General features: G+C 44.7%; 1 protein-coding gene across 1 annotated transcript; it reads right to left on the bottom strand.

The window, feature by feature from the left end:
• Positions 1 to 549: 549 nt before the first annotated feature.
• On the bottom strand, positions 550 to 25,420 carry DHTKD1 (dehydrogenase E1 and transketolase domain containing 1). The gene is made up of 17 exons (XM_087722383.1): positions 25,235 to 25,420; positions 22,223 to 22,378; positions 20,379 to 20,590; positions 17,482 to 17,676; positions 15,971 to 16,240; positions 14,664 to 14,835; positions 13,523 to 13,721; positions 12,186 to 12,498; positions 10,055 to 10,139; positions 8,962 to 9,101; positions 7,883 to 8,033; positions 6,518 to 6,624; positions 5,124 to 5,288; positions 4,728 to 4,810; positions 3,178 to 3,347; positions 2,656 to 2,741; positions 550 to 711 (listed from the first exon to the last, which is right to left on the bottom strand). The coding sequence occupies exons 1-17, from the start codon at positions 25,404 to 25,406 to the stop codon at positions 610 to 612; spliced, it is 2,778 nt and encodes a 925-aa protein (XP_087578509.1). The 5' UTR covers positions 25,407 to 25,420; the 3' UTR covers positions 550 to 609.
• Between the last annotated feature and the right edge of the window lie 2,230 nt (positions 25,421 to 27,650).

Here is a 27,650-nt window from a genome sequence, read left to right as displayed (position 1 = left end):
TACTGCTGTTTGCAAACGCCTAGCCTTGTTGTGAAAAGCAGATCAAGTGAATATTGAATTCTGTAGTCTCAGAAAAAAACTACTTTGAAGAAATTCTTTGAGAAATTCATCCTGGGACTTTAAAAAAAAAAAGGAAAATGCTAAATTCCGCAGTTTGATTTGTAACGCTGCTTTGTAATACGATTTAAGAACTTCTATAACAATCATCGTACCGATGGTGTCTTCCCCACCCTCACCCATCGGTGTGAAGGAGAAATGGAAACAGGTTCAAATCTCAGGAATTTGCAAGTTGGCAAAAATTGACCCTCGGCAGGAAACGGGAGCGGAAAACTCCGTTTTATAACCCCGCTTCAGCCAAATTCATTTTGGCAGCAAATTGTACCTCAAGAGTAAAAGAGTCTTTTTGAGTTTCGCATTTTTCTTCTTTCTTTCTTTCGTAGTTAACAGCAAAAGTCCCCACAATGGCTTAAGGCAGTGTTTCTCAACCTTGGCAACTTGAAGATGTCCGGACTTCAACTCCCAGAATTCCCCAGCCAGGCTGGGGAATTCTGGGAGTTCAAGTCCGGACATCTTCAAGTTGTCAAGGTTGAGAAACACTGGCTTAAGGCTTCAAGCAAATGTTTCGGCGAGGAGTTTTTGCTGCTGCTTCTGGTGAAGGACTCCGATGCCCACGGCGGGAGCTGGTAAGGCAGGCCGGCTGACAAGGCAGAGCTGGGAGGAAGTCCAAAAGAGGCAACATTAAACCCTGATCCCTTTCTCTCAACGGGGGTTAGAAAAGACGCTGGAGATTCGGGTTGCAATTCTGCAGCCAGGGATATCACTCCGAGTACACCAGAGGTGGGTTCCTGGACCGGTTCGGATGACTAGGTAGTAACTCGGCCTTCCATGCCCCCAAACCGGTTTCTATTGGCGGGGGCGCCATCTTGATTTTCGGTTCTGTGCATGCGCTGAACGATCTCCATTGCAAAAATTTATTTCTTTTTTCCAATCCATTTCATATTTCTATTCTATTCTATTCTATTCTATTCTATTCTATTCTATTCTATTCTACTCTACTCTACTCCATTCCATTCTATTCTCTATTCCATTCCATATTTCTATTCTATTCTATTGTATTCCATCCTCTATTCTATTCCATTCCATTCTCTATTCCATTCCATTTTATATTTCTATTCCATTCCATTCCCTATTCTATTCTACTCCAATCCATTCCATATTTCTGTTCTATTCTATTCCATTCTCTATTCCATTCCATTCCATTTCATGTCTCTATTCTACTCTATTCCATTCCATTCCATTCCATTCTCTATTCCATTCCATTCCATTTCATATTTCTATTCTATTCTGTTCTGTTCTATTCTATTCTATTCCATTCTATTCTACTCTACTCCATTCCATTCTCTATTCCATTCCATTCCATATTTCTATTCTATTCTATTCCATCCTTTATTCTATTCTATTCCATTCTCTATTCCATTCCATTCCATATTTCTATTCTATTCTATTCCATCCTTTATTCTATTCTATTCCATTCTCTATTCCATTCCATTTCATATTTCTATTCTATTCCATTCCATTCCATTCTCTATTCCATTCCATATTTCTATTCTATTCTATTGTATTCCATCCTTTATTCCATTCCATTTCTATTCCATTCCATTCCATATTTCTATTCCATTCCATTCCCTATTCTATTCTACTCCAATCCATTCCATATTTCTGTTCTATTCTATTCCATTCTCTATTCCATTCCATTCCATTTCATGTCTCTATTCTACTCTATTCCATTCCATTCCATTTCATATTTCTATTCTATTCTGTTCTGTTCTATTCTATTCCATTCTATTCTACTCTACTCCATTCCATTCTCTATTCCATTCCATTCCATATTTCTATTCTATTCTATTCCATCCTTTATTCTATTCTATTCCATTCTCTATTCCATTCCATTCCATATTTCTATTCTATTCTATTCCATCCTTTATTCTATTCTATTCCATTCTCTATTCCATTCCATTTCATATTTCTATTCTATTCCATTCCATTCCATTCCATTCTCTATTCCATTCCATATTTCTATTCTATTCTATTGTATTCCATCCTTTATTCCATTCCATTCTCTATTCCATTCCATTTCATATTTCTATTCCATTCCATTCCATTGCATTCTCTATTCCATTCCATTTCATATTTCTATTCCATTCCATTCCCTATTCTATTCTATTCTACTCCAATCCACTCCATTCCATATTTCTGTTCTATTCTATTCTCTATTCCATTCCATTTCATATTTCTATTCCATCCCATCCCCCATTCTACTCTACTCCACTCCATCCCATATTTCTATTCTATTCTATTCTATTCTATTCTATTCTATTCTATTCTATTCTCTATTCCATTCCATTTTTCTCTCCTCTATTCTACCCTACTCTAGTCTGATTTTCTATTCTGTTCTTACATTCTGTTGTATTGTCTTCTGTTCTTCTCTGCACTAATCTATTAATAATTTCTATTGTGATGTTTTGATAGCTTTGTCTTTTGGGAGGGGGGGGAGGTGGATTTTTCTTTTAAGTTTTGTACTTTGCATTTTAACTTTGTCTTGAACAAAATAAAAACATATATTAAAAAAAAGAAAGAAATCCTGAAATGTTTTACCTTACAAGCCAGTTGCTTTTCAAACCTTGGGGCCACAAATGTCCAGGGCCCCATATTCTGAGGTTCTTCCTGACTCCAGACGAAAGCTGCGGAACAAGGGACATATTTGAAAGTTCGCTTAGCCCAAAAGGAAGCAACTTCGTTCGTGCTGGTCGGTTTAAAGTCTGAGGCTCTGTTTTGACTCTGTGCTCCGTGTGGCCTTGCAAAGCTAATTGTCAATTAGGTCTTTGGCAGCGTTTCATGGGAGATAAAGGTGGGTGCTTATCAGCCTTATCCCGAAAGACTTTGGCAGACTACTGTCGGACTCTTCACAAACTGTTGGTGACTCATTACGGGCTGTGAATGAACACAATTCACCGCCTTTAAAATAAAAAGAGGGTTTTTGGGACTAGGCTTGTGGTTTTTAGTGTCTCAGGAAGCCTAGATCAGAACAATCACGTCACCACAGGGATGTTGCAATGGTCGTCACTCACAAGTTAAATTTTTATCAGTGCCATTGTAACTGACGTGGAGTCTACTAACCTTTGGCGTTAGTGAACTTGCTCATCTCTTCTCGCAGAGGTTCGAGAGGGAAAGGACACAATTCTTCTAGCCTCACAATGGCAGTGTTGTGCTTCGTCTCCTCTAGAAGCTCTCGGTGTTTGGCCAACGTGTAATAATGCTTGCCGGAACAGAGAATCACCTTGCTGACGCTAAAGAGAAGGAAGAACAGGAGAATTTCAAACACAGAGAGCCAAGGAAAGCAATCAATCAACCAGACTAGAACTGGAAGGGACCTTGGGGGGTCTTCTAGTCCAACCCCCTGCTCAAGCAGGAGACTCTAAATAATTTGAGATAAGTGGCTGTCCAATCTCTTCTTTAAAAGCTCCAGTGATGGAGCAACCACAACCTCTGGTGGCGAGCTGTTCCACTGGTTAATTGTTCTCACTGTTAGGAAGTTTCTCCTTAACTCCAGGTTGGTTCTCGCCTTAACTAGTTTCTATCGATTACTTCTTGCCTTGCCTTCTGGTGCTTTGGAGAATAAGTTAGAATAGAATAGAATAGAATAGAATAGAGAACAGAACAGAATAGAATAGAATTACAATAGAGCTGGAAGGGACCTTGGAGATCTTCTAGTCCAGCTCTCTGCTCAAGCAGGAGACCCTATTCTATATCAGATAAGTGACTGTCTAGAGTCTCTAGACTTCTTAAAAACCTCCAGGAATGGAGCACGATTTCTGGTGGCGAGCTGTTCCACTGGTTAATTGTCCTCACTGTTAGGAAGTTTCTCCTTAATTTCAGGTTGCTTCTATCCTTGATTAGTTTCCATCCATTTTATCTTGTCCTGCTCTGGGCTGCTTTGGAGAATAGGTTGACCTCCTTCTTTGTGGCAGCCCCTCAAATCAACCAAGAACTCAATCAACCAACCAATCAATCAATTGACCATCCATCCATCCATCCATCCATCCATCCAACCAACCAACCAACCAACCAACCAACCAACCAACCAACCAACCAACCAACCAACCAACCAACCAATCAATCAACTAACCAACCAACCAACCAACCAACCAACCAACCAACCAACCAATCACTCAATCAACCAACTAACCATCCAACCAACCAATCAATCAATTGACCAACCATCCAACCAACCAACCAATCAATCAATCAACTAACCAACCAATCAATCAACTAACCAACCAACCATCCAACCAACCAACCAACCAACCAACCAACCAATCAATCAACTAACCAACCAACTAACCAATCAATCAATCAACCAATCATCCAACCAACCAACCAATCAATCAACTAACCAACCAACTAACCAATCAATCAATCAACCAATCATCCAACCAACCAACCAATCAATCAATCAATCAACTAACCAACCAAATAACCAATCAATCAATCAACCAACGAACCATCCAACCAACCAACCAACCATCCATCCAACCAATCAATCAATTGACCAACCATCCAACCAACCAACCAGCCAACCAACCAACCAACCAACCAATCAATCAATCAATCGGCCAACCATCCAACCAACCAACCAACAACACTAAATACATAAATAATCAAGTGACCTTTTAGGATCCACTGTTGATTCCCCAAGGACGGGTCTGAAGGTGGTTCCAGGGGCCATTTCTAGTAAGCTGGAGACGGCAGTCTAGGCAATGAATAAGACGGGAAAATATATCACTACTATGCACAGGTATTTAGACTTGGCTTACAAAAGTTTGTTCAATGACTCTTCAAAGTTACGACAGCACTGGAAAATGTGACAGGACCGATTTTCACACTTTCACACTTTTCACACACTATACATTAGGCTAGACAAGAATTTGGTGGTAAACTAGAATTATTTTGACACACAAAAACTTGTACTTCGATGTCTTACTGATTGAGGAATGATGAAACGTTTGTTTTAAAAGAAATACAACTTTTGAACCTAAAATAAGAAATGAATTCTTTCTACGCACAGGTAAGCGAAGGAGAGTTTTGGGCGACACCACGATGAGGGGTTTCCGGAAATTCCGAACCATCTGCCTCCGGAGTAAGTGGAAATACTGCGCCGGGGTGGTTGGGTGGACCACGGACATATTCACGTGGTCGCCGTCGATCCCTTCCTCCGAGCTATCGCACATCTGTGGGAAAATAGAAAACCGCAACATTCCACCAGGCGCCTGCAGCCTTGGGCCCTTTAAGACTGGTGGACTTCAACTCCCAGAATCCTCTCTGGATTTTTCCCAGAATTCCGGCTCCTCCCAAGCCGGCTGAGGAATTCTGGGAGTCGAAGTCCGCAAGTCTTTCAAGGGGCCCAGGTTGGAGACCCTTGCTTTAAAACGTGTCCTTCGTGGGTGTTGTGGTCCGCCAGTGGAGCTGGCGGCAGATTCGGACAGTGAGGAGGTTGGGGAGGAACCGGGGCCAGTCCTGGAGTCTGGGGAAGGCTCTGTCGAGGGGCAGAGAGGGGGCCGGGGCTGTCCGACAGTTATCAGCTGCCTTCAGAGTCGGAGATCAGTGGGGCAGAAGAACAGCTGGAGCCTGTTCCCAGTGTGCACATGCGCAGAGCTTCCAGGAGACGGGAACAGCGAAGGAATAAGGGCCGACTCGGTAATAAAGCCACAGGTGGACGGTGAATGACCCCTCCCATAGGGAATAAAAGAGGAGCGAAAGGGGAGTGGAGTTTGCAGGAGACAATTAGTTCAGTTCATTAGGGGGAAGTTCTATTCCTGACTCCTTGCCAAGTAATTGCCGCTACAGCGTGGCGTTTGGAAGATCTCGGCCTGGCAGCTCTCCAAGCCTGATAAGGTCTGTGCTTGTTAATACACCCTTGAAAGACTGTTTGCCGGGACTTTGCTGGATATGAATGGGAGGAATTCACACTAGCTTAATAAAAAGGGGGTTTTCTCGGAGTCTGCTTCGTGCTTTTTGGGGGGGTCAGAACAATGGGATTCAGAATACAGGAAGTCCTCGATTTACAACAATTCATTTAGTGACCGTTCGGAGGGACAACGGCGCTGAAAAACGTGACTTAGGATGGGTTTTTTTAACAGCTACGACCATTGCGGTCTCCCAGGTTCACGTGATTTCCCTCTGGCGACTTTCGGACGAGCGAAGTCAGAAATGGGGGAAAACCCAATTCACTTAACGGCTGTGGTGAGAAAAGTCGTAAAACGGGGCAAACACACTTAACAGGTTTTCACTTAGCGACTCAAAGGTCAATTTCGGGCCTCGATCGTGGTCGTAAGTGGAGGACTGCCTGTACCGTGGATAAACACAGGGATGGGAGATATTTAAGGAGGGTTTTGGGGGTTGCATGAAAGGGAAGAAAGAGGAGCGTAAACTCTGGAGGGCAGAAGTCGTCTCCGGCTACCTGCAAGAACCGTTCGACTCGGCAAGAGGAATGTTCCGGTCCAGCGCCATCGTAACCGTGCGGAAGGAGGACCACGAGTCCGCTCTGCAGGAGCCACTTGGCCTCCCCTGTAGAGGAGAAGTCATCCCATGTCAATAAGTGAGACCCTCTTAGCTCGGCCAAATAGCCCCTCAGGGAGCCTTCCTTGACTCCCAACTATCGGCTTAGCTGCCATTCCCGCCTATTGAATTAAAATCCCATTCCCTCCTGGCACTGATGACGCTACCTAGTTGGCTCATGAAATGTCTCCCAGAAAGCAACCAAGCTCAGAGAGCACCAAGGACTCCACAGTCCTTTTTTTCCTCCTCCTCCTCCTCCTCCTCCTCCTCCTCCTCCTCCTCCTCCTCCTCCTCCTCCTCCTCCTCCTCCTCCTCCTCCTCCTCCTCCTCCTCCCTGCAAACCCCACTCCTGGCACTGATGATGTTCCCTAGTTGGGTCATGAAATGTCTCCAAGGAATAACCAAGCTCAGAGACCCCACCAAGGACCCCACATTTCAACCCTGAACTATAAACGTTACCCTCTATCAAGAGCCCTCCCCCTCCTCTGCAAACCCCTCCGCCATCTAGCACTGATGATGTTACCTAGTTGGGTCATGAGACGTTTGCAAGTAAACCACCAAACTCAGCACCAGGGACCCTACAATTGTCTGTCTGCCTTCCTTCCTTCCTTCCTTCCTTCCTTCCTTCCTTCCTTCCTCCTCCTCCTCCCCCTCCCAAACCCCACACCCCCACACTCCCTTCTAGCACTGATGTTGTTCCCTAGTTGGGTTATGAGATGTCAGCAAGTAAACCACCAAACTCAGAGAGCACCAGGGACCCTACAATCCTCCTCCTCCTCCTCCTCCTCCTCCTCCTCCTCCTCCTCCTCCTCCTCCTCCTCTGCCTCCTTCTCCTCCTCTTCTTCTTCCTCCTCCTCCTCCTCTCTGCAAATCCCTCTCTCTTCTAGCACTGATTATGTTACCTAGTTGGGTAATGAAACATCTGCAAGAAAACTACCAAGTTCGGAGAGCACCAAGGACCCCACAGTCCTCCTCCTCCTCCTCCTTCCAAACCCCTCCTTCCCTTGTAGGATTGATGCTGTTCCCTAGTTGGGTAATGAAACATCTCCAAGAAAACCACCAAGCTCAGAGAGCACCAAGGACCCCCCCCCCCCAGTCCTCCTCCTCCTTCATTCTAGCACTGATGTTACTCCCTAGTGGGGTCATGAAACATCTGCAAGGAATCCGCCCAGTTCAGAGAGCCCCAAGGGCCCTTCGTTTCTACCCTGAGCTCCAAATATTCTCTCCCATCCCATGTTTTCCCTCCCAAGAGGCCTCCGGGTCTCACCTCCAGAGATAAAGGTATCAAAGATGATCTGAGCCCCGTTGAAGAAATCCCCAAACTGAGCCTCCCAAATGGGCAGGAGGTTGGGGCTGTCGATGCTCATCCCGTACTCAAAGCCCAGCACCGCTTCCTCCGACAGGGGGCTGTTGCTTACCTACGGGAGAACGGGAGGCCCAAGAATGGGAAACGGCGGATTTGCAGGGAATAGGCCCCTCCGAACACACACACACACACACACACACACTCACACACACGCTCACACTAAAAGCAAAATATTTGAGGAAGCTTATGGATGGATGGATGGAAGCAGTGAAGAGGAAGAGAGAAAGAAGGAAGGAGAAAAGGAAGGAAGGAAAGAAGGCTATGGATGGATGGATGGATGGATGGATGGAAGGAAGCAGTGAAGAGGAAGAGAGAAAGAAGGAAGGAGAAAAGGAAGGAAGGAAAGGAGGTTATGGATGGAAGGACATGGAGGGATGGATGAATGGATGACACTGATGGAGGGATGGACCGGATGATATGGATGGATGGAAGGAAGGAAGAGGTGAAAAGGAAGAGAGAAGGAAGGAAGGAGAAAACAAAGGAAAGAAAGAACGATATGGATGGACGGATGGATGGTCTTCTTCTCTCTCCCTCTTTCCCTCTCTTTCTCCCTCTTTCTTTCTCTCTTTCCCTTTCTCTTTCTCTTTTTTCTCACTCTTTCTTTTTTCTCTTTCCTTCTTTCTTTCTTTTTCTCCCACTCTTTCCCTTTCTCTCTCTTCTCTCTTCATTTCTCTTTCTCTTTTTATATTCTCTCTCTTTTTTCTTTCTCTCTGTCTCTTTCTCTTTTCTCTCTCCCTCCCTCTCTCTCTCTTTCTGTGTATTATCTGAAACTCTGCACTGCAAGCGATGAGCAGCGTGGAAAACAAATTACAACACAACACCCCCGCGCGCTCTCAGAGAGAGCAAGCTAACGTGGGATGACCTGGAAATAAACCTTATTTGAGCCCCGGGAGTTTCGCTCCCCAGAATGTCTCCCTTGTGAAGTCCACGCGAGGCAGCGCGTGCGGTGAAGTCCTCTCGGCCCAACCTCCCTTCCTCACCTCAAGGAAGCCCTTCTGATCTGCAGACATGTGGTTCAAAGGGATGTAGGTGTCCCCCGTCTCTTGACAAACCAGCATGGCGTGTCTCTGGCTAAACGTTCCCCGGCCGACATCTTGCCCGCTCAGACGAAGGTTAAAACCTTGGGAGAAAGCAAATCTGTGGTGAGGATTGATAACAATGTGAAAGATTCAGAAGGGGGAAGACCTCGCTTCTTCCTAAGGACTTCCCTAAATGAAGACTTCTATACCTATCTCCAGGTCCGTTTTGCCTTCTCCTTCTGGCTAAAATAAGTGTTTGTCTAGTTCTCCTAACATTGGGTGGTTCTAAATATCTCTTTTGGCCTATTTATAAGGTGGAGGGGTGTGTGATTTAATGCCAAGTCAACACTGAGGGAGCCCGGAGTCCTTCGGGATTGGGCGGCATATAAATGTGGTTAATTAATTTAAATTAAATTGTTTAATGACCACTCGTGGTCAACCTTCTCAGGCGGATCGGACAGGAAATATATCCAGATGAGCTCATTCTACTTTATTGTAAAGGTAAAGGTTTCCCTCGCACATGTGTGCTAGTCGTTCCCGACTCTAGGGGGCGGTGCTGATCTCCGTTACAAAGCCGAAGAGCCAGCGCTGTCCGAAGACGTCTCCGTGGTCATGTGGCCGGCATGACTCAACGCTGAAGGCGCACGGAACGCTGTTCCCTTCCCACCAAAGGTGGTCCCTGTTTTTCTACTTGCATTTTTGCTTTCAAATTGCTAGGTTGGCAGAAGCTGGGAGAGGTCATGGGAGCTCACTCCATTATGCGGCGCTAGGGATTGGAACTGCCGGCCTTTCTGATCGACAAGCTCAGCGTCTTAGCCCCTGAGCCACCGCGTCCCTGTAAAGGTACATTAGCAGAATCTTGCAAGTGTCCCAATCTTCCACCGTCTCTTTTGCAGCCTGAGAAATGAGGAGACCTCCCCAGCAGAGGGGCTTTTTCAGGAGGGAACTGGACTTCCTGCCAAGGGTTTTCCTAAGTGGACTTCTACATTTTTCCCATTTATGTTTATTTTCCTGGCTTCATAGCAGATGCAACTTTTATGTTTTAAAGTCCTACCTTGACACAGTAGGGAACCAAAGGCTAATGCTTCAGCAGTGGCCCAGTCTAACTTCACTCCTTCCTCCATCTTCAGCACTCGTGACTGCGTGCCCAACACAGAATAGAACAGAGCAGGAACAGAACAAAACAGGAACAGGGGGAGTAGGACAGAACCGGAACGGGAACGGAGCAGGGACGAAGCAGGAACGGAACAGAACAAAACAGGAACAAGAGGAGCAGGACAGAACAAGAACAGGAACGGGAACAGAACAGAACAGGAACAGAAGGAGCAGGACGGAACAAGAATGGGAAGGGGAACAGACCAGAACAGGAACAGAACAGAGCAGGAACAGAATAAAAAAGGAACAGGAGGAGTAGGACAGAACCGAAACAGGAATGGAGCAGGAACAAAGCAGGAACAGAACAGAACAAAATAGGAACAAGAGGAGCAGGACAGAACAAGAACAGGAACGGGATCAGACCAGAACAGGAACAGAACAAGAACAGAAGGAGCAGGACGGAACAAGAACGGGAAGTGGAACAGACCAGAATAGGAACAGAACAGGAACAGAATGGAACAAAATAGGAACAGGAACAGAGGAGCAGGACAGAACAGGAACAAGAACAGAATAGAATGGAACAGGAACAGAACAAAATAAAACAGGAACAGGAGGAGCAGGACAGAATGGGAACGGGAACAGAACAGGAACAGAACAGGCGCAGCAGGACGGAACAAGAACGGGAATGAGAACAGACCAGAATAAGAACAGAACAGGAACAGAATGGAACAAAACAGGAACAGGAACAGAAGGAGCAGAATGGAACAAGAACAGGAATGGGAACAGACCAGAATAAGAACAGAACAGGAACAGAATGGAACAAAACAGGAACAAGAACAGAATAGAATGGAACAGGAACAGAACAGAATAAAACAGGAGCAGGAGGAGCAGGACAGAATGGGAACGGGAACAGGAACAGAACAGGAGCAGCAGGATGGGACAGGAACGGGAACAGACCAGAACAGGAACAGAACAGAGATAAAGGCAAATCATTATTTTGTTACTTCAACTTCTGAAAGGTCGAAGGATTTCGTGCTTAATTTTTGCAGAAAATCTAAGCAATATGCCTATGACTGCAGATGGCGGGGAAACAGGCAACCGCACACACTCCATAACTTCATTGTGTATTACATGCACACCGTAACCTGTACATAATCCCTGCCAATTGCACCACGGAGTAAGCCTCGGCCACTTGAATGGGACTTTCTGGTTCGAATGCGGTCCTAAAATCCTGCCTGTTTTTAAGTTTCCTTTTTAAGATAAGGACAGATGAAATAGGAAGCATTCAACGGAACGGTTTGTTCCTCCCATTCCTGCTGTTGGTTTAAAAAGCTAACATTATTTAACGATATTTTTATCCGAAACACAATGCCTCACATACCGTCTTAAAAGCCATAGAGCATCTTATTTTTTAAAAATTTCAAATATCACGGAACAGCAATCCCCAAAGTGCTTTTCCGAAAGGCCAATAACTGGACTTTTGTCTTTCCTTGAAAACCTTCCTCCAGAACTGAAGAAGCCTCCTGCGGATGAGAAGCGAAACCTCTTCAAGGAAAAAAAACCCAGAAAGTCCAGTTGCCTTGAAAGTCAGCTGAAGAACTGGAGAAGCTTCTTGGAGGAGAAGCGAAACGTTTTCCAAAGAAAAAGCAGAAAGTCCCGTCGCCTTTTGAGAAAGCACTTTTAGGAGAACCTTGGCTGACGGAGAATCTCCTCAGATATGGAGTCATAATAGCGAGTTTTACAAAACATATTTTTGCCTCACAATCCAATACTTGAAGTAAATGAATGACAACAAACTGACTCATATTTGTGACGGTCGCAGTGTTCTGGGCTCACGCCATCCCCTTTTACGACCTTCTGACCTGCCAAGTCAATGAGGGAAGCCCGATTCACTTAACCATCGGGTTACTAACTTAACGACTACGGCGATTCGCTTAACAACCGTGGCAAAAAAGGTCGCAAAATGAGGCAAATCGCTCTCTTAACCAATATCTCGCTTAGCCACAGAACCTCTGTGGCGCCATTGTGGCGATAAGGACTGCATGTCACAACCTCCTGCAGGCCGAGAGTTGTATTTGAGGATGTCGGACCTGAGCGTGTGTCTTCAGGATGTGGTTGTGGAGTTGTAATTCTTCAGGCACTTCCACCGACTTGACTCCGACATACTGGAGGAGTGGCAGAGGGACCCCTGTGTCCCACGTTGTGACCCTCGGCGTGGGGTCCACCAGGCCGCTCCAGTGGGCCTGGAGGTTGGGGCAGGGAGGCGCGTACATCGCCATGGTGGAGAGATGCTCGTTGAGCTTGGAGTAATAGGAAGCTTTTATCTCCGCTACTTCCTGCTCCGTTGTAAGTCCCTCGGCCACCAGGCCCTCCGCGTAAGTATCAGGGATGCTTTTCCGGGATCTATCCAGCAAAAACGAGACACAAAAACGCACAAAATGAGGTTTTGTTTCCCAAACCTCAGCCATTTTAAGATGCATGGATTTCAATTCCCAACCATCATTTCTCTATCTTAGCTATTTTAAGATGCATGGATTTCAATTCCCAGAATTCCCAGCCTTCGTATCTCAATCTTAGCCGTTTTAAATTATATGTATTTTAATTCCCAGAATCCCCCACCATCATTTCTCAATCATAGCTATTTTAAATTATATGGATTTCAATTCCCAAAATACCCCACCATCGTATCTCAATCTCAAGATATATGGATCTCAGTTCCCAGAATCCCCCACCATCGTATCTCAATCGTAGCTATTTTAAATTATATGTATTTTAATTCCCAGAATCCCCCATCATCGTATCTCAATCATAGCTATTTTAAATTATATGGATTTCAATTCCCAGAATTCCCACCATTGTATCTCAATCGTAGCTATTTTAAATTATATGTATTTTAATTCCCAGAATTCCCACCATTATATCTCAATTGTAGCTATTTTAAATGATATGTATTTTAATTCCCAGAATCCCCCACCATCATATCTCAATCGTAGCTATTTCAAATTATATGTATTTTAATTCCCAGAATTCCCACCATCATATCTCAATTGTAGGTATTTTAAATTATATGTATTTTAATTCCCAGAATCCCCCATCATCGAATCTCAATCATAGCTATTTTAAATTATATGTATTTTAATTCCCAGAATCCCTCATAATCGTATCTCAATCTCAGCCAGTTTTAAGACGTGTGGATTTCTGGGAAGGCAGGCTGGGGAATTCTGGGAATTGAAGTCCACACATAGAAACCGATTTTAAAAATCCCTTTTTTATGACGCCCGTCATCACCGGAACACTGCAAGCGTGAAAAACAATTCGAATTCAAGCGTCTCCAACAGATGGTCCTCTGTCTTCTTCTCCAAGTCAACTGAGAAGGAAGAGGTGCTTCCGTGGCCAACGGCTCTTCCGATTGATAATTAAGTGTTACCTGATTATTTTATACATGGTGGGGTTGGTGAAAGAGGGTTCATCGAGTTCATTGTGACCCCACTGCCGATAGCAGAGGAGGTCCACAATCACATCCTTCCGGAAGAGTCGCTGATACTCCACCGCCAGTCGGGCAGCTCTGAGAACCTCTTCTGGGTCGTCTCCATTCACGTGGACAACAGCACAGCCGACTATCTTACCTAACATGGTGGGGGGGGGGGGAGAGAGAGAGAGAGAGAGAGAGAGAGAGAGAGAGAGAGAGAGAGAGAGAGAGAGAGAGAGAGAGAGAGAGAGAGAGGGAGAGAGAAGGAGGAGGAGGGGGAGGAGGAGAAGAAGAAGAAGAAGAAGGTGGTGAAGACATACCAAAGAGGACTCCACGCAACTTAATTCTCTGAGAACGTCTGGTCAGGTGGAACTCCAGTTTTGGGGAATTTCCGCCTTCCTATTCAGGAACAAAACTACAAAATCATCTGTAACCGTCATGATTCTAGATGGGACATCAATTGAAAACCATATCTGCAGAACTTAGCAAGGAGTCTCGGAGAGTCACGAACCAATTAAGCGAACTAATCGTCTCTCCTGCAAACTCCACTCCCCTTTCGCTCCTCTTTTATTTCCTCTGGGAGGGGCCGTTCATCGTCCACCTGTGGCCTTACTCCCAAGTCAACTCCTGTTCTTTAGCTCTTCCCTTCATCTGGCAGCTCTGCGCATGCGCACACTGGGAACAGGCTCCAGCTGTTCTTCTGCCTCATTGATGTCTGACTCTGAAGGCAGCTGATAACTGGCACACGGCTCTGGCCCCCTCTCTGCCTCTGACACAGAGCCCTCCTCAGAGCCTTCCCCAGACTCCAGGACCTGCCCAGGTTCCTCCCCAACCTCCTCACTGTCCGAATCAGCTGCTAGCTCTACTGGCTGTTGATGGGCCACAGCATGATGTGACTCACACCTGATGTGACCTCACCCACCACAACATCCTTACTTGACACACCCACACCTGTCCATCACAAGATGCAGGGATCAATTGTCCTCTTTAGATTCTGCACACATTGAACTACAGAGGATTCCACTCATTCAGCCTCCGAGTCCAATTCCAGATTTCTGTATTTTTAAGCAATCCTTTTCGTAAACCCAACGAGACCTACCGATATCGCTACAATACAGAGAGGACCTTCCTCGCTCCGCCGGGGTGGTGTAGCCCAGTTGGTTATTTACGATGAGGTGGACGCTTCCCCCGATTCTGAAATGGGGTAGGTTGGAAAGGGTAAACGTTTCCGGAACAATCCCTTGGCCGGAGAACGAAGCGTCTCCGTGAACCTGTTATCCCAAAGATAAAAATGGTGTCGGTCACAAAAAAAACTGATAAAGCCTTAACAGTTGAGACTCCTTCCAAAAGATGGCTTTCAGAATACAAAATAACAGAGTTGGAAGGAACCTTGGAGGTCTTCTAGTCCAACCCCCTGCTCAAGCAGAAGACCCTGTCCAGTCTCTTCTTAAAAACCTCCAGTGATGGAGAAGGAAGGAAGGATGGATGGATGGATGGATGGATGGATGGAAGGAAGGAAGGAATGATGGATGGAAGGAAGGAAGGAAGGAAGGAAGGAAGGAAGGAAGGAAGGAAATCAGCATAACAGAATAAGAGAGTTGGAAGGGACCTTGGAGGTCTTCTAGTCCAACCCCCTGCTCAAGCAGAAGACCCTGTCCAGTCTCTTCTTAAAAACCTCCAGTGATGGAGAAGGAAGGAAAGAATGGAGGAAGGAAGGAAGGAAGGAAGAATTCTCCAATTCTTTGCTATTTCTATGGATCAGGCACACATGGACAGAAACACACAACAAACAGTGTATATTGTCGGTACTGTTTGCTGTTTGTTGCAAGGAGGCAATTTGATGGGAGGCAGAGGCAGAATTTTTTCCCTTCTTTTCCTCCCCGAAAGCTAGGTGCGTCTTATACTTCGGAGCGTCTTATACTCTGCAAAATACGGTAGTCTTAGCCATTGAAAACTCCCCAGAGCAATAATTGCTCCTCCATTATCATTTTCGTCATCAGCTAAGCAACATAATTTGTTTAATTCCTCTGGCATCCCTTGTTTTGTCTCTCACCTGGGGGGAAAAGAACAAGACCAGGCAGAGTTGAGTTTTTGCAATGTCTCTTACGCCCTCGGGGCACGGTTGAAAGTTTAAATGATTATCTCCCATCTATCCGTCCCTCCCTTCTTTAGGATTTTTAGGATTTTATTTATGATTTATAGGCTGCCCTTTTCCCTGAGGGGACTCAGGGCGGCTTACAATACATGGGAAGGGGGGTGCAACACAAAAAACATAAGACAGTGGATAAATAAAAATAAAACAATAAAACGCAACTTTCATTCAACATTCGGGTGGGGCGAATCAGAACCTTATTCTTCCCATTTCTTGTTCCTATTTATTTTTTGGCTGGGAATTTCTCCAAATACCTGCAGGCAAATGACTTTATCTCCCGGCCGAGCCGAACTGGCTAAGGAGTAATCCCCATCCGACAACGTTTGCTGCCTCCCTCGAGTTTTGCCGACCGCCACGGGGTTGATGGCTTCCAGGTGGGAAGGGTTCGGCAACAGGATGACGTGAATCGGGCGGTGGGACCCGAAGTCCAGCTCCACCGAGGCCGTGAGGTGGGAGAGGACGTCCCCAATGGCAGCGGAGTCCTCCGGGAATTCGCTCAAGCCTTGCATCTTACGAAACATCAGCTTTGGGCGGGAAAGCAAGAAGAGAATGGCGGGTGACTCACCTCCGCGGTTTTTGAATGATGAGAAATTTTCTTGCGGGGCTACCAGATTCTGCAACGGCTTTGTTCCCTCGGCCGTCCGTCTGGTAAACACGCAAGATTCGTTTTTCTCGCCATCTACATGGATGCATCTGGACTAGACAGTGTTGTTTCTCTGTGTCATAGAATATAGGGTGGGCGTATGCATTGTTTTGTATTTATTTATTCATTTTGTCATGATTATGTGGTGTGCATTGGAGGTGGTGACCCTTTGAGAGCTGCATGCAAAGAATTTTTGTTTTAATGTACGCTGATTAGCGTACATTGAAAGTGACAATAAAGTTATTATTCTGTTCTTTTCTGTTTTGTTCCATTCCCTATTCTCTCTTCTCTTCTCTTCTCTTTTCCCTTCCCTTCCCTTCCATTTAATTCCATTCCATTCCATTTATTCTATTCTATTCTATTCTATTCTATTCTATTCTATTCTATTCTATTCTATATCTTCTCTTCTCTTTTTCCCCTCCCTTATTCTATTCTATCTTATCTATCCTATCCCCTATATTCCATATTCCACTCCATTTTCTGTTGTGGCCCAGCAGGAGCCGTTGGAGCTACCACCAGACTCCCACAGCAAGGGGCCCTCTAAGTCGGCTCTGGAGGACCCTGGACAGGGTTCCGACTCCGAGCAGGGTGCAGAGAGGCTGGTTGGCCACCAGGAGGCACCTGAGCCTTGGACCAGTGGCGAGGAGACAAGGGAGTGTGATCCAGAAACCAGCAGTGAGTTGTTCCTGGATGCACGCCATCGAAGAGCTACTAGGCGTCAGGAACAATTACGCAATTACAGGAGGTAATTGCGCTCAGCTGGTGGTCATTAGGCTCCTTTCCAGACTATAAAAAAGACTGCTGGTGCACACGGGCCTCTTGCAGAAGTCAACGCAAGACTAACGAGAACTGTTGTAACTACTTGGCAAGCTGGATTGCTGCCAAGGCTTGTCTGAGTTGCTGCCAAGGTCCTTATCTGTTTGTTTGCTTGGCTTTCAGCCACCGAGATTTTGGTCTTGTTATTAAAGGACATTCCAGTTAAGCTTGTCTCGGCTTTCGTTACTGGATGGAAGAGGGGGTCAGAACAATTTTCTATTCTATTCTTCTTTCTATTATATTCTATACTATTCTCTATTCTATTCTATTCTCTATCCCTGTTTAAAAACCCACCCCTTTCCTCACCTCGGGTGGGAAGTGAAGGAGGCCTGTGAGGAGATTAAGTCTTCCCCGGTGTGGCATCCCGAGGACGATATCCGTTACGCCGCTATACGAGGACATCTTCAGCAATTCATGGAAGAAGCCCATCATGCTCTCCGCCCCTTCGCCCCCGTAGCGCTTCACTGTGGCAAACTTGGTGGCTAGGAAGCGGTCAAACTCCTGTGAAAAGTAAAACCTTGGCGTTAGGGATTTAACTCACTTCATTGGCCACCCCAGATTCTAATATACAGGCAGTCCTCGACTTACAACCAAAGTTACGACAGCACTGAAAAAGTGAGTTAGGACCATTTTTTCAAACTTAGAAGTCTCCCCATGATCACGTGATCCAAATTCAGACACTTGGCAACTGACTCATAGTTATGACGGTCACATTGTCCCGGGATCATGTGATCCCCTCTTGCGACCTGCTGGCAAACAAAGCCAATGGAGGAGGACGGATTCATTTAACGACCGTGTTACTAACTTTACAACTGCAGTGATTCGCTTACCAACCGTGGCAAGGAAGGTCGTAAAATGGGGCAAAATTCACTTAGCAACTTTCTCACTTTGGAGCTCCATCGTGGTCATAAGTCAAGGACCCACTGGGCTCCCTGCTAAAGATGAAATTGTACAGCCTATCAGTTGTTGATTAGAATATAATTTTTTTTTAAAAAAAGGATATATAAAATAAAGCCTAAAAGAATTTTAGACTCTTTCCCACCTCTTTAAATTTAATCCTATATTTTTACAGGATGTTTGACATTTATACTAGCCTGGTGTTCTGACTGAAGCTTCCTAAGAGCATGAAATAAACTCCTTGTCCCGAGGAAAACCCCTTTTATTAAATGGCTGTGAATTCTGCTCCATCACATCCAGCTTTCAAGGGAGGATTTCTAGTCACAGACCTTATCTGGCTTGGAGAGCTGCCAGGCCGATCTCTGCAGAACTTGGCAAGGAATCTCGGAGAGTCACGAACCAATGAAGCGAACTCATTGTCTCCTGCTAACTCCACTCCCTTTTCGCTCCTCTTTTATTTCCTCTGGGAGGGGCCATTCAGCGTCCACCTGTGGCTTACTCCCAAGTCAACCCCTGTTCCTTAGATGCTCCCTTCATCTGGCCACTCTGCGCATGCACACACTGGGAACAGGCTCCAGCTGTTCTTCTGCCTCACTGATGTCTGACTCCGAAGGCAGCTGATAACTGTCAGACGGCCCTGGCCCCCTCTCTGCCTCCGACACAGAGCCCTCAGCAGAGCCTTCCCCAGACTCCAGGACTGGCCCAGGTTCCTCCCCAACCTCCTCACTGTCCGAATTTGATGGCAGCTCCAATGCCCACTGGAGCCACAACACCTGGTCACAGATAACAAATGATATTTGTTATCTAGGCCATCCTTCTGGTAAACTCTACGATTCATTATACCTCTGAACTAGACGGTGTTGTTTCTCTGCGTCATGTAATATCTATGCATATGCACACTTTTTATTTACTTATTTATTTTCTTGTCCTGTTTATGTACTATATACTGTAGGTGGCGAGCCTTGGAGAGCTGCATGCAGAGAAATTCCATTTGAATGCATGCCGATTAGCACGCATTCAAAGTGACAATAAAGTTATTCAGTCTATCAATAAGACAGTCGACCTTAACCTTCTCTCTGGAAATCGGGTGTTTTTCAAACCAAGGTCCTCAGTTCCTCCTGGTTGGGGAGAGATCGATTCGCTGGACTTTGTACGCTGCTCACGCAGTCACCCCTGGGCCAGTATAAATACACAGTGCGCTAATTTGAACCTCAAACAAATGTTTGGCGCTTATCTTCTGTATTTCTGTAATAAGGCTGAGATCAGCACGGACTATATTGACTTTCTTCTACAAACCCCAGGAGATAGATAGATAGATAGATAGATAGATAGATAGATAGATAGATAGATAGATAGATAGATAGATAGATAGATAGATATAGAGATTAGATAGATAGATAGGTAGGTAGGTAGGTAGGTAGGTAGGTAGGTAGGTAGGTAGGTAGGTAGATACATACATATAGATGATAGATAGATATAGAAAGATGATAAATACATATAGATAAATGATATAGAATGATAGATAGATAGATAGATAAAGATGATAGATACATATAGATGATAGATAGATATAGAAAGATGATAGATACATATAGATAAATGATAGATACATATAGATAAATGATAGATATAGAATGATAGGTAGGTAGGTAGGTAGGTAGGTAGGTAGGTAGGTAGGTAGGTAGATAGATAGATAGATAGATAGATAGATAGATAGATAGATAGATATGATAGATATATATAGATAGATAGATGATAGATATAGAAAGATGATATACATATAGATAGATGATAGATACATATAGATAAATGATAGATATAGAATGATAGATAGATAGATAGATAGATAGACAGACAAATAGATAAAGATGACAGATATAGATGATAGATAGATATAGAAAGACGATAGATACATATAATGATAGATATAGAATGAAAGATATAGAAAGATGATAGATACATATAGATAAATGATAGATACATATAAATGATAGATATAGAATGATAGATAAGATAGATAGATAGATCATAGAGATAGATAGATAGATATAGATTATAGATATAGAATGATAGATAGATCATAGATAGATAGATGAATAGATAGATAGATAATAGAAAGATGATAGATAGAGAAAGAAGATAGATAGATAGATAGATAGATAGATAGATAGATAGATAGATAGATAGATAGATAGATAGAAAGAAGACAGGAACAGAGATAAGAGATACTTCTACGCTCAACTGTGCAATTAGTATAATGGATATTTCTTTCTGTATTTCAATGAGCAGACATGCCTACGATGCACCTGAGATTCTAGCATGATCTTGGACAAATACTTTTTCTCTTCGGTAGTAAAAGCTTCTTGCTTCAGTTCCTCAAACCGTTTGGCCATCCACTCCTTCTCTTGCATGCTGGACAGCTGGCTGGTCTCGATGGAGATATGTCCACAGAAGATGTCCTCCAGGTAAGACAGGACATCTTCGAGCGAGGCTTCCTCCTTCCCCATCTTCAAAAGCCCTGAAGTGGAAGGAAGGAAAAGAAAGACGGAAAGGAGGAAAGAAGGAAGGAAAGAAGGAAAGAGGAAGGAAGGAAGGAAGGAAGGAAAAGAAAGAAGGAGGGAGGGAAGGAAGGAAAGAAGGAAGAAGGGAAAGAAGGAAGGAAAATAAAGGAAGGAAGGAAAGAAGGAAGAAGGGAAAGAAGGAAGGAAAATAAAGGAAGGAAGAAAAGAAGGAAAGAAGGAAGGAAAGAAAGAAGGAAAGAAGGAAGGAAGGAAGGAAAGAGGAAGGAAGGAAGGAAAGAGGAAGGAAGGAAGGAAAGAAGGAAGAAAAGAAAGAAGGAAAGAAGGAAGGAAGGAAGGAAGGAAAGAAGGAAGGAAAGAAGGAAAGAGGAAGGAAGGAAGGAAAGAAGGAAGGAAAGAAAAGAAAGAAGGAGGATGGGAAGGAAGGAAAGAAGGAAGAAGGGAAAGAAGGAAGGAAAATAAAGGAAGGAAGGAAAGAAGGAAGAAGGGAAAGAAGGAAGGAAAATAAAGGAAGGAAGAAAAGAAGGAAAGAAGGAAGAAAAGAAAGAAGGAAAGAAGGAAGGAAGGAAGGAATGAAACAAAGAAGGAAAGAAGGAAGGAAGGAAGGAAGGAAGGAAGGAAGAAAGAAAGAAAGAAAGAAAGAAAGAAAGAAAAGCTATTCAGCTGTTCAACCATCAAAGATTCCAACAATAACACAAATGTTCTTTCTCCTTGCAAAACCTTCAGTTGCATTGGACTCTGGTGGAGTTTATAGGCCTATTCATGGCAACCGAAGAGAGCCAATTTGGCCCAAGGGTTAAGGCACCTAGAAACTAGGAGATTGTGAGAGACTTTGGGCCAATCACCAGGAGACTGGGAGTTCTACCATGAAAGCTAACTGGGTGACTTTGGGCCAGTCCTCTCTTAGCCCAACCCACCTCACAGGGATGATTTTGCAGGAAAAATAGGAGACAGATGTTTTGGATTTATTCACCACCTTAAGTTGTTTATACAAAAATAATAAAGGTGGGATATACATCAATAAAATAACATACAATACGGAATAGTTTGTCATTACTCTGTTTTGGAATTATTATTTTTTCATTTTCTCAGTCAAGTTTCCAGCTTTAGGGTTTCCTGATGAACTTCACCCATGTACAATCAGGGTCAACTCCACTTAACTTCTCCATTCTCAGATCTTCCACCACTGCAGTAAAAGCCATTTCTGACTGGGTAAGGTGCGAGGTAAAGGTTCCCCTTGCACATGTGTGCTAGTCGTTCCCGACTCTAGGGGGCGGTGCTCATCTCCGTTTCAAAGCCGAAGAGCCAGCGCTGTCCGAAGACGTCTCCGTGGTCATGTGGCCGGCATGACTCAATGCCGAAGGCGCACGGAACGCTGTTCCCTTCCCACCAAAGATGGTTCCTATTTTTCTACTTGCATTTTTACCTGCTTTTGAACTACTAGGTTGGCAGAAGCTGAGACAAGTCACGGGAGCTCACTCTGTTACGCGGCGCTAGGGATTCGAACCGCCGAATTGCAGACCTTTCTGATCGACAAGCTCAGCGTTTAAGCCACTGAGCCACCACGTCCCTATATTCTGAACCGGGATACAACTGTAAAAAAGACCCACACCGTAACGATTTAACGTTACCTGCTGTATTGAAAGGACCTTGTAAGGTTTCCGCCAACACCTGAATTTCCGGCACCGCCTCCATCACAGCCTGGCCAGTAAAGAGAGGATTGATTTTGGCAGCTTTGTGGCCATGTTCGTGGTACGCCGTCACTAAACGAGCCAGTCCGTGGTCGGCTGCAAATTAAAGAGAAGAAGTGTAATTTTAGCGTTTTTTCCCCAAAAACGCTTGCAAAAAATGATGTTTATCACATTTACGACCGTCACTGCCTCCCACTTGGCAACTCATTTATTTCATTTCATTTATTAAATTTATATGCCGCCCAATCTCGAAGGACTCCGGGCGGCTTACAAAAGAAGAAAGAAGAGAAAGAAAAGGAAAATAAGAAAAGGATAGTTTAAAATTCACAGGACACGCATTCGTTCTAATCGGGGCTGGACCTCAACAGTGAGGTCAACAGCACCAGGCCTGCAGGAATAGCCAGGTTTTAATAGCTTTTCTGAAGGCCATGAGAGTGGGTAAGGTCTGGACCTCTGGGGGTAGCTGATTCCACAGGGTCGGAGCAGCCACAGAGAAGGCTCTCCTCCGGGGGCCCGCCAGCCGACACTGACCGGCTGACGGTATCCGAAGGAGGCCCACCCTGTGGGATCTTATCGGCCGTTGGGAGGTGTGTGGCAATAGGCGGTCTCGCAGATACGCTGGTCCTGAGCCTTGTAGGGCTTTAAAGGTGATAACCAACACCTTGAATTGCATCCGGAGATCAATTGGCAGCCAGTGCAGCTCGCGGAGGACAGGTGTAATATGGGTGTATCTCGGTGCACCCAATATCGCTCGCGCGGCCGCATTCTGGACTAGCTGTAGTCTCCAAACGCTTTTCAAGGGTAGCCCCATGTAGAGCGCGTTGCAATAATCGAGCCTTGAGGTGACTCGTATTTGAGGTGACTCGTACTGAGCCAAGGTGGTGCAGTGGTTAGAGTGCAGCGCTGCAGGCTACTTCAGCTGACTGCTAGTTTGGCAGTTCGGCGGTTCAAATCTCACCGGCTCAGGGTTGACTCAGCCTTCCATCCTTCCGAGGTGGGTAAAATGAGGACCCGGATTGTTGTTGGGGGTAATATGCTGACTCTGTAAACCGCTTAGAGAGGGCTGAAAGCCCTATGAAGCGGTATATAAGTCTAACTGCTATTGCGATTGATATTATGACGGTCTCAGTGTCCTGGGATCACATGATCCCAAGGACACTTTGGGGCAGTCCTACTCTCTTAGCCCACCTCACAGGGATGTTTTTGCAGGAAAAATAGGAGAAAGATGTTTGCAACCTTCTAACAAGCAAAGCGAATGAGGAAGCCCGATTCACTTAATAACCGTGTTACTAACCTAACGACTGTAATGATTCCCTTAAGGTTGCACCGTAAAATGGGACAAAGTTCACCTAACAACTGTCTCACTTAACGACAGAAATTTGGGGCTCGATTGTGGCCATAAATTGAGAGGTTTCTCTGTATGGCTTCAGAATTCTGAAAACAATGCAGAAGGATATTTTAAAAAAATGTAAAAAGCAAAATATAGATTCCCACTGGTTGTTTGAATGCCTACCAATACATATCCCTTCACTGAGCCCGCTGTATCTATTAAAGAGAAGGCTTTGCTATTTTAATGTGAATATTTGTCTATAAGGAAACTGGATTGATTCCTGCCCTGTAATGAAATTTAGTTGAAAAGTAAAAATGGTTTTTTCCCCATCATGGCAGAAATTGTGGGGTAAGTGCCAGGAGAGCTGCCCTCGCCAAAACCATCTCACGCAGGTTTACTTGGGGTTTAGGAAAGCCGTATTTTCTCCTATATGTTTGTTTTAAGAGGGGCAGAGAAGAAGCCTCTCCCCTCCTCGGCCGCAGGATAAAGTCTGATCCAGCAAGAAGGAAACCAGAAGATCCCTGGTCTGCCAGTATGGTGATGATCAAGTCACTTTCACCCACATGCCTTTGAAGTTCAACTTTATAGAGGCTGGGTAATTATAATAACAATCAAAAGCTAGTTTTCAGGGGAGGAGGGGCAGAAGGAAGAGCCCACCTGGCATTACAAGGATTTCAAGCTATCTGGCCTGGAGAGGCAACTAGGAACTCAAGCCATCCTCCTCCACCTCCCCCTTCCTCTCTTCCTTTTTCCCTTCCTCCTTCCTCCCTCCCTCCGCATCCCCTTCCTTCTTTCATCTCTTTTCTTCCTTCCCTTTCTTTTCTTCCTTCCCTTTCTCCTCTTCCTTCCCTTTCTCCTCTTCCTTCCTTCTACTCCTCCCCTTCCTTTCCTTTCTCTTCCTGTCCTCCTTCCTTCTCCTCATCCCCTCCCTCCCTTCCTCTTTGTCATTTCTATTTCATTCCTTCCTTTCTGTCATTCCTATTTCCTTCCTCTCTCCTTCCCTCTCTGTCATTCCTATTTCCTTTCTTCCTCCCTTCCTCTCTCATTCCTATTTCCTCCCTCCCTTCCTCTGTGTCATTCCTATTTCCTTCCTTCCTTCCTTCCTTTCTCTCTGTCATTCCTATTTCCTTCCTTTCTTTCTGTCATTCCTATTTCCTTCCTCCCTTCCTCTCTGTCATTCCTATTTCCTTCCTTTCTTTCTGTCATTCCTATTTCCTTCCTCCCTTCCTCCTTTCCTCTCTGTCATTCCTATTTCCTTTCTTCCTCCCTTCCTCTCTCATTCCTATTTCCTCCCTCCCTTCCTCTGTGTCATTCCTATTTCCTTCCTTCCTCTCTGTCATTCATATTTCCTTCCTCCCTTACTCTCTCTTATTCCTATTTTTCTCTCCCTTCCTCTGTCATTCCCATTTCCTTCCTTCCTTCCTTCCCTCCTTCCTCTCTGTCATTCCTATTTCCTTCCTTCCTTCCTTCCTTCCTTCCTTCCTTCCTTCCTTCCTTCCTTCCTTTCTCTCTGTCATTCCTATTTCCTCCCTTCCTCTCTGCCATTCCTATTTCCTTCCTTCCTTCCTGCCTTCCTTCCCTCCCTCCTCCTCCTGGGCATCCCCCCCCCCCCTCCGTCCCACCTGCTGGCCGCCAGGATGCCGCTCGCTCGTGGCCCCCGCGGGGCTCCTGCTCCGCTTGGCCGGGCTTGTAGCCGTAGACGCCGCGCTCGCTGTGGTAGCCGGCGCGGCCCCGGGGCCAGCGGGCCAGCAGCGGCCTCCAGCCGGCCAAGCAACGCGCAGCCATCGCGGCCATCCGGCTCGGCTGGTCCCGGGAGAGAGAGAGAGGCGGCGCCCCGCCTCCCCCGACAACGCCCCCGGCCCCGATTGGGGGAGGCGGGGAGGAGGGGGCGGAGGACACGCCCACGGGGAATGCGCGGGGAGGGGGGGGGCAGGGCAGCCCCTTCTCCCCTCTGGCGAATTGCAAACTCTGCCAAAGGCAACAAGTTTGCATCGAATGTTTGCATCATTACAATGTTTCCATTGAGAAGAGAAGAGAAGAATGGAATGAAGAATAGAATAGAATAGAAATAGAATAAGAAATAATATAGAATATAGAATAGAATAAATGGAAAGGAAGGGAAGAAAAAAGAGAAAAGAGAAGAGAAGGGAGGAATGGAATGAATATAGAATAGAACAGAAATAGAATAAGAAATAATAGAGAATAGAGAATATAATAAATAGAAAGGAAGGGAAGAAAAGAATGGAATGAATATAGAATAGAATAGAAATAGAATAAGAAATAATAGAGAATATAATAAATGGAAGGGAATGGAAGAGAAGAGAAGACATGAAAAAAGAGAAGAGAGAAGAATGGAATGAATATAGAATAGAACAGAAATAGAATAAGAAATAATAGAGAATATAATAAATGGAAGGGAATGGAAGAGAAGAGAAGACATGAAAAAAGAGAAGAGAGAAGAATGGAATGAATATAGAATAGAACAGAAATAGAATAATAGGCTGAGAGACCGCCTCCTGCCAATTATCTCCCACAGACCGATTAGATCCCACAGACTAAGCCTCCTCCGGATTCCATCGGCCGGTCAACGTAGACTGGCGACCCCCCAGGGGAGGGCCTTCTCTGTAGCTGCTCCGGCCCTATGGAACGATCTCCCCGCTGAGATCCGGACCCTCACTACCCTTCCGGCCTTTTGTAAAGCAACGAAGACCTGGCTGTTCCGGCAGGCCTGGGGCTGTTGAATTGTCCAGCCCCACCCTAGGTTGTGAATGTTGTCGCAATTTTAAACTGTTGTTTTTATTTTTGTATCCCCCTTTCCCTTTTTATTGTAAGCTGTCCAGAGTCTTCCGAGAGTGGGCGGCATACAAAACCAATAAATAATAATAATAATAATAATAATAATAATAATAATAATAATAATAATAATAACTGGAATTACATTTAAAACAGTTAAAAATTGACAAAATCACCATCAGTCAAATGCAAAAAGCCGCACTGCTTGGATCTGCACGCATATTACGAAAATACGTCACGACGTCCTAGGCCCCTGGGTGGGGCCCGACTAGTAACCAATGCCAAATCCGGCGAAACAACTGGCCGCTGTGATACAATTGTACAATAATAATAATAATAATAATAATAATAATAATAATAATAATAATAATAATAATAATAATACTACTAGTCGGGGCCCGACTAGTAACCAATGCCAAATCCGGCGAAACAACTGGCCGCTGTGATACAATTGTATAATAATAATAATAATAATAATAATAATAATAATAATAATAATAATAATAATAATAGAGAATGGAGAATGGAGAATGGAGAATATAATAAATGGAAGAGAAGAGAAGAAGAATGGAATGAATATAGAATGGAATGGAATGGAATACAATACAATACAATACAATACAATACAATACTTTATTGGCCAAGTGTGGTTGGACACACAAGGAATTTGTCTTTGGGGCAGATGCTCTTGGTGTACAAAAAAATACAAGATACATTCATCAAGAATTATCAGGTGCAACACTTAATGATAGTCACAGGGTACAAATAAGCAATCAGGAAACAATCAATATCAATATAAATCATAAAGATACAAGCCACAAAGTTACAGTCCTGCAGTCATAAGTGGGAGGAGATGGGTGATAGGAACAATGAGAAGACTAATAGTAATAGTAACACAGCCTTAGTAAATGGTTTGACAGTGGTTTGGGGATTAGTTGTTTAGCAGAGTGATGGCGTTCGGGGAAAAAGCTGTTCTTGTGTCGAGTTGTCTTGGTGTGCAGTGGCCTATAGTGTCGTTTTGAGGGTAGGAGTTGAAACACTTTATGCCCAGGATGCGAGGGGTCTGTAGATATTTTCACGTCCCTCTTTTTGACTCCTGCAGTGTCCAGGTCCTTAAGGGAAGGCAGGTTGGCATCTAATACTTCTAATTGCTATTTCTGTATCATCAAATTTTCTTGATGTAGGTAGTCCTTGATTTATGGCCACCGCAGAGGCCAACATATCTGTTGCTAAGCGAGACGGTTG

This window comes from Thamnophis sirtalis, unplaced genomic scaffold (assembly GCF_051295495.1).
Source record: "Thamnophis sirtalis isolate CommonGarterSnake01/CBP01778 unplaced genomic scaffold, rThaSir2_p1.2 scaffold_9, whole genome shotgun sequence".
In the NCBI taxonomy this organism is placed as follows: Eukaryota; Metazoa; Chordata; class Lepidosauria; order Squamata; family Natricidae; genus Thamnophis; species Thamnophis sirtalis.
Note: the sequence above shows the minus strand (reverse complement) of the source record. Positions and strands in the feature narration are given on the sequence as shown.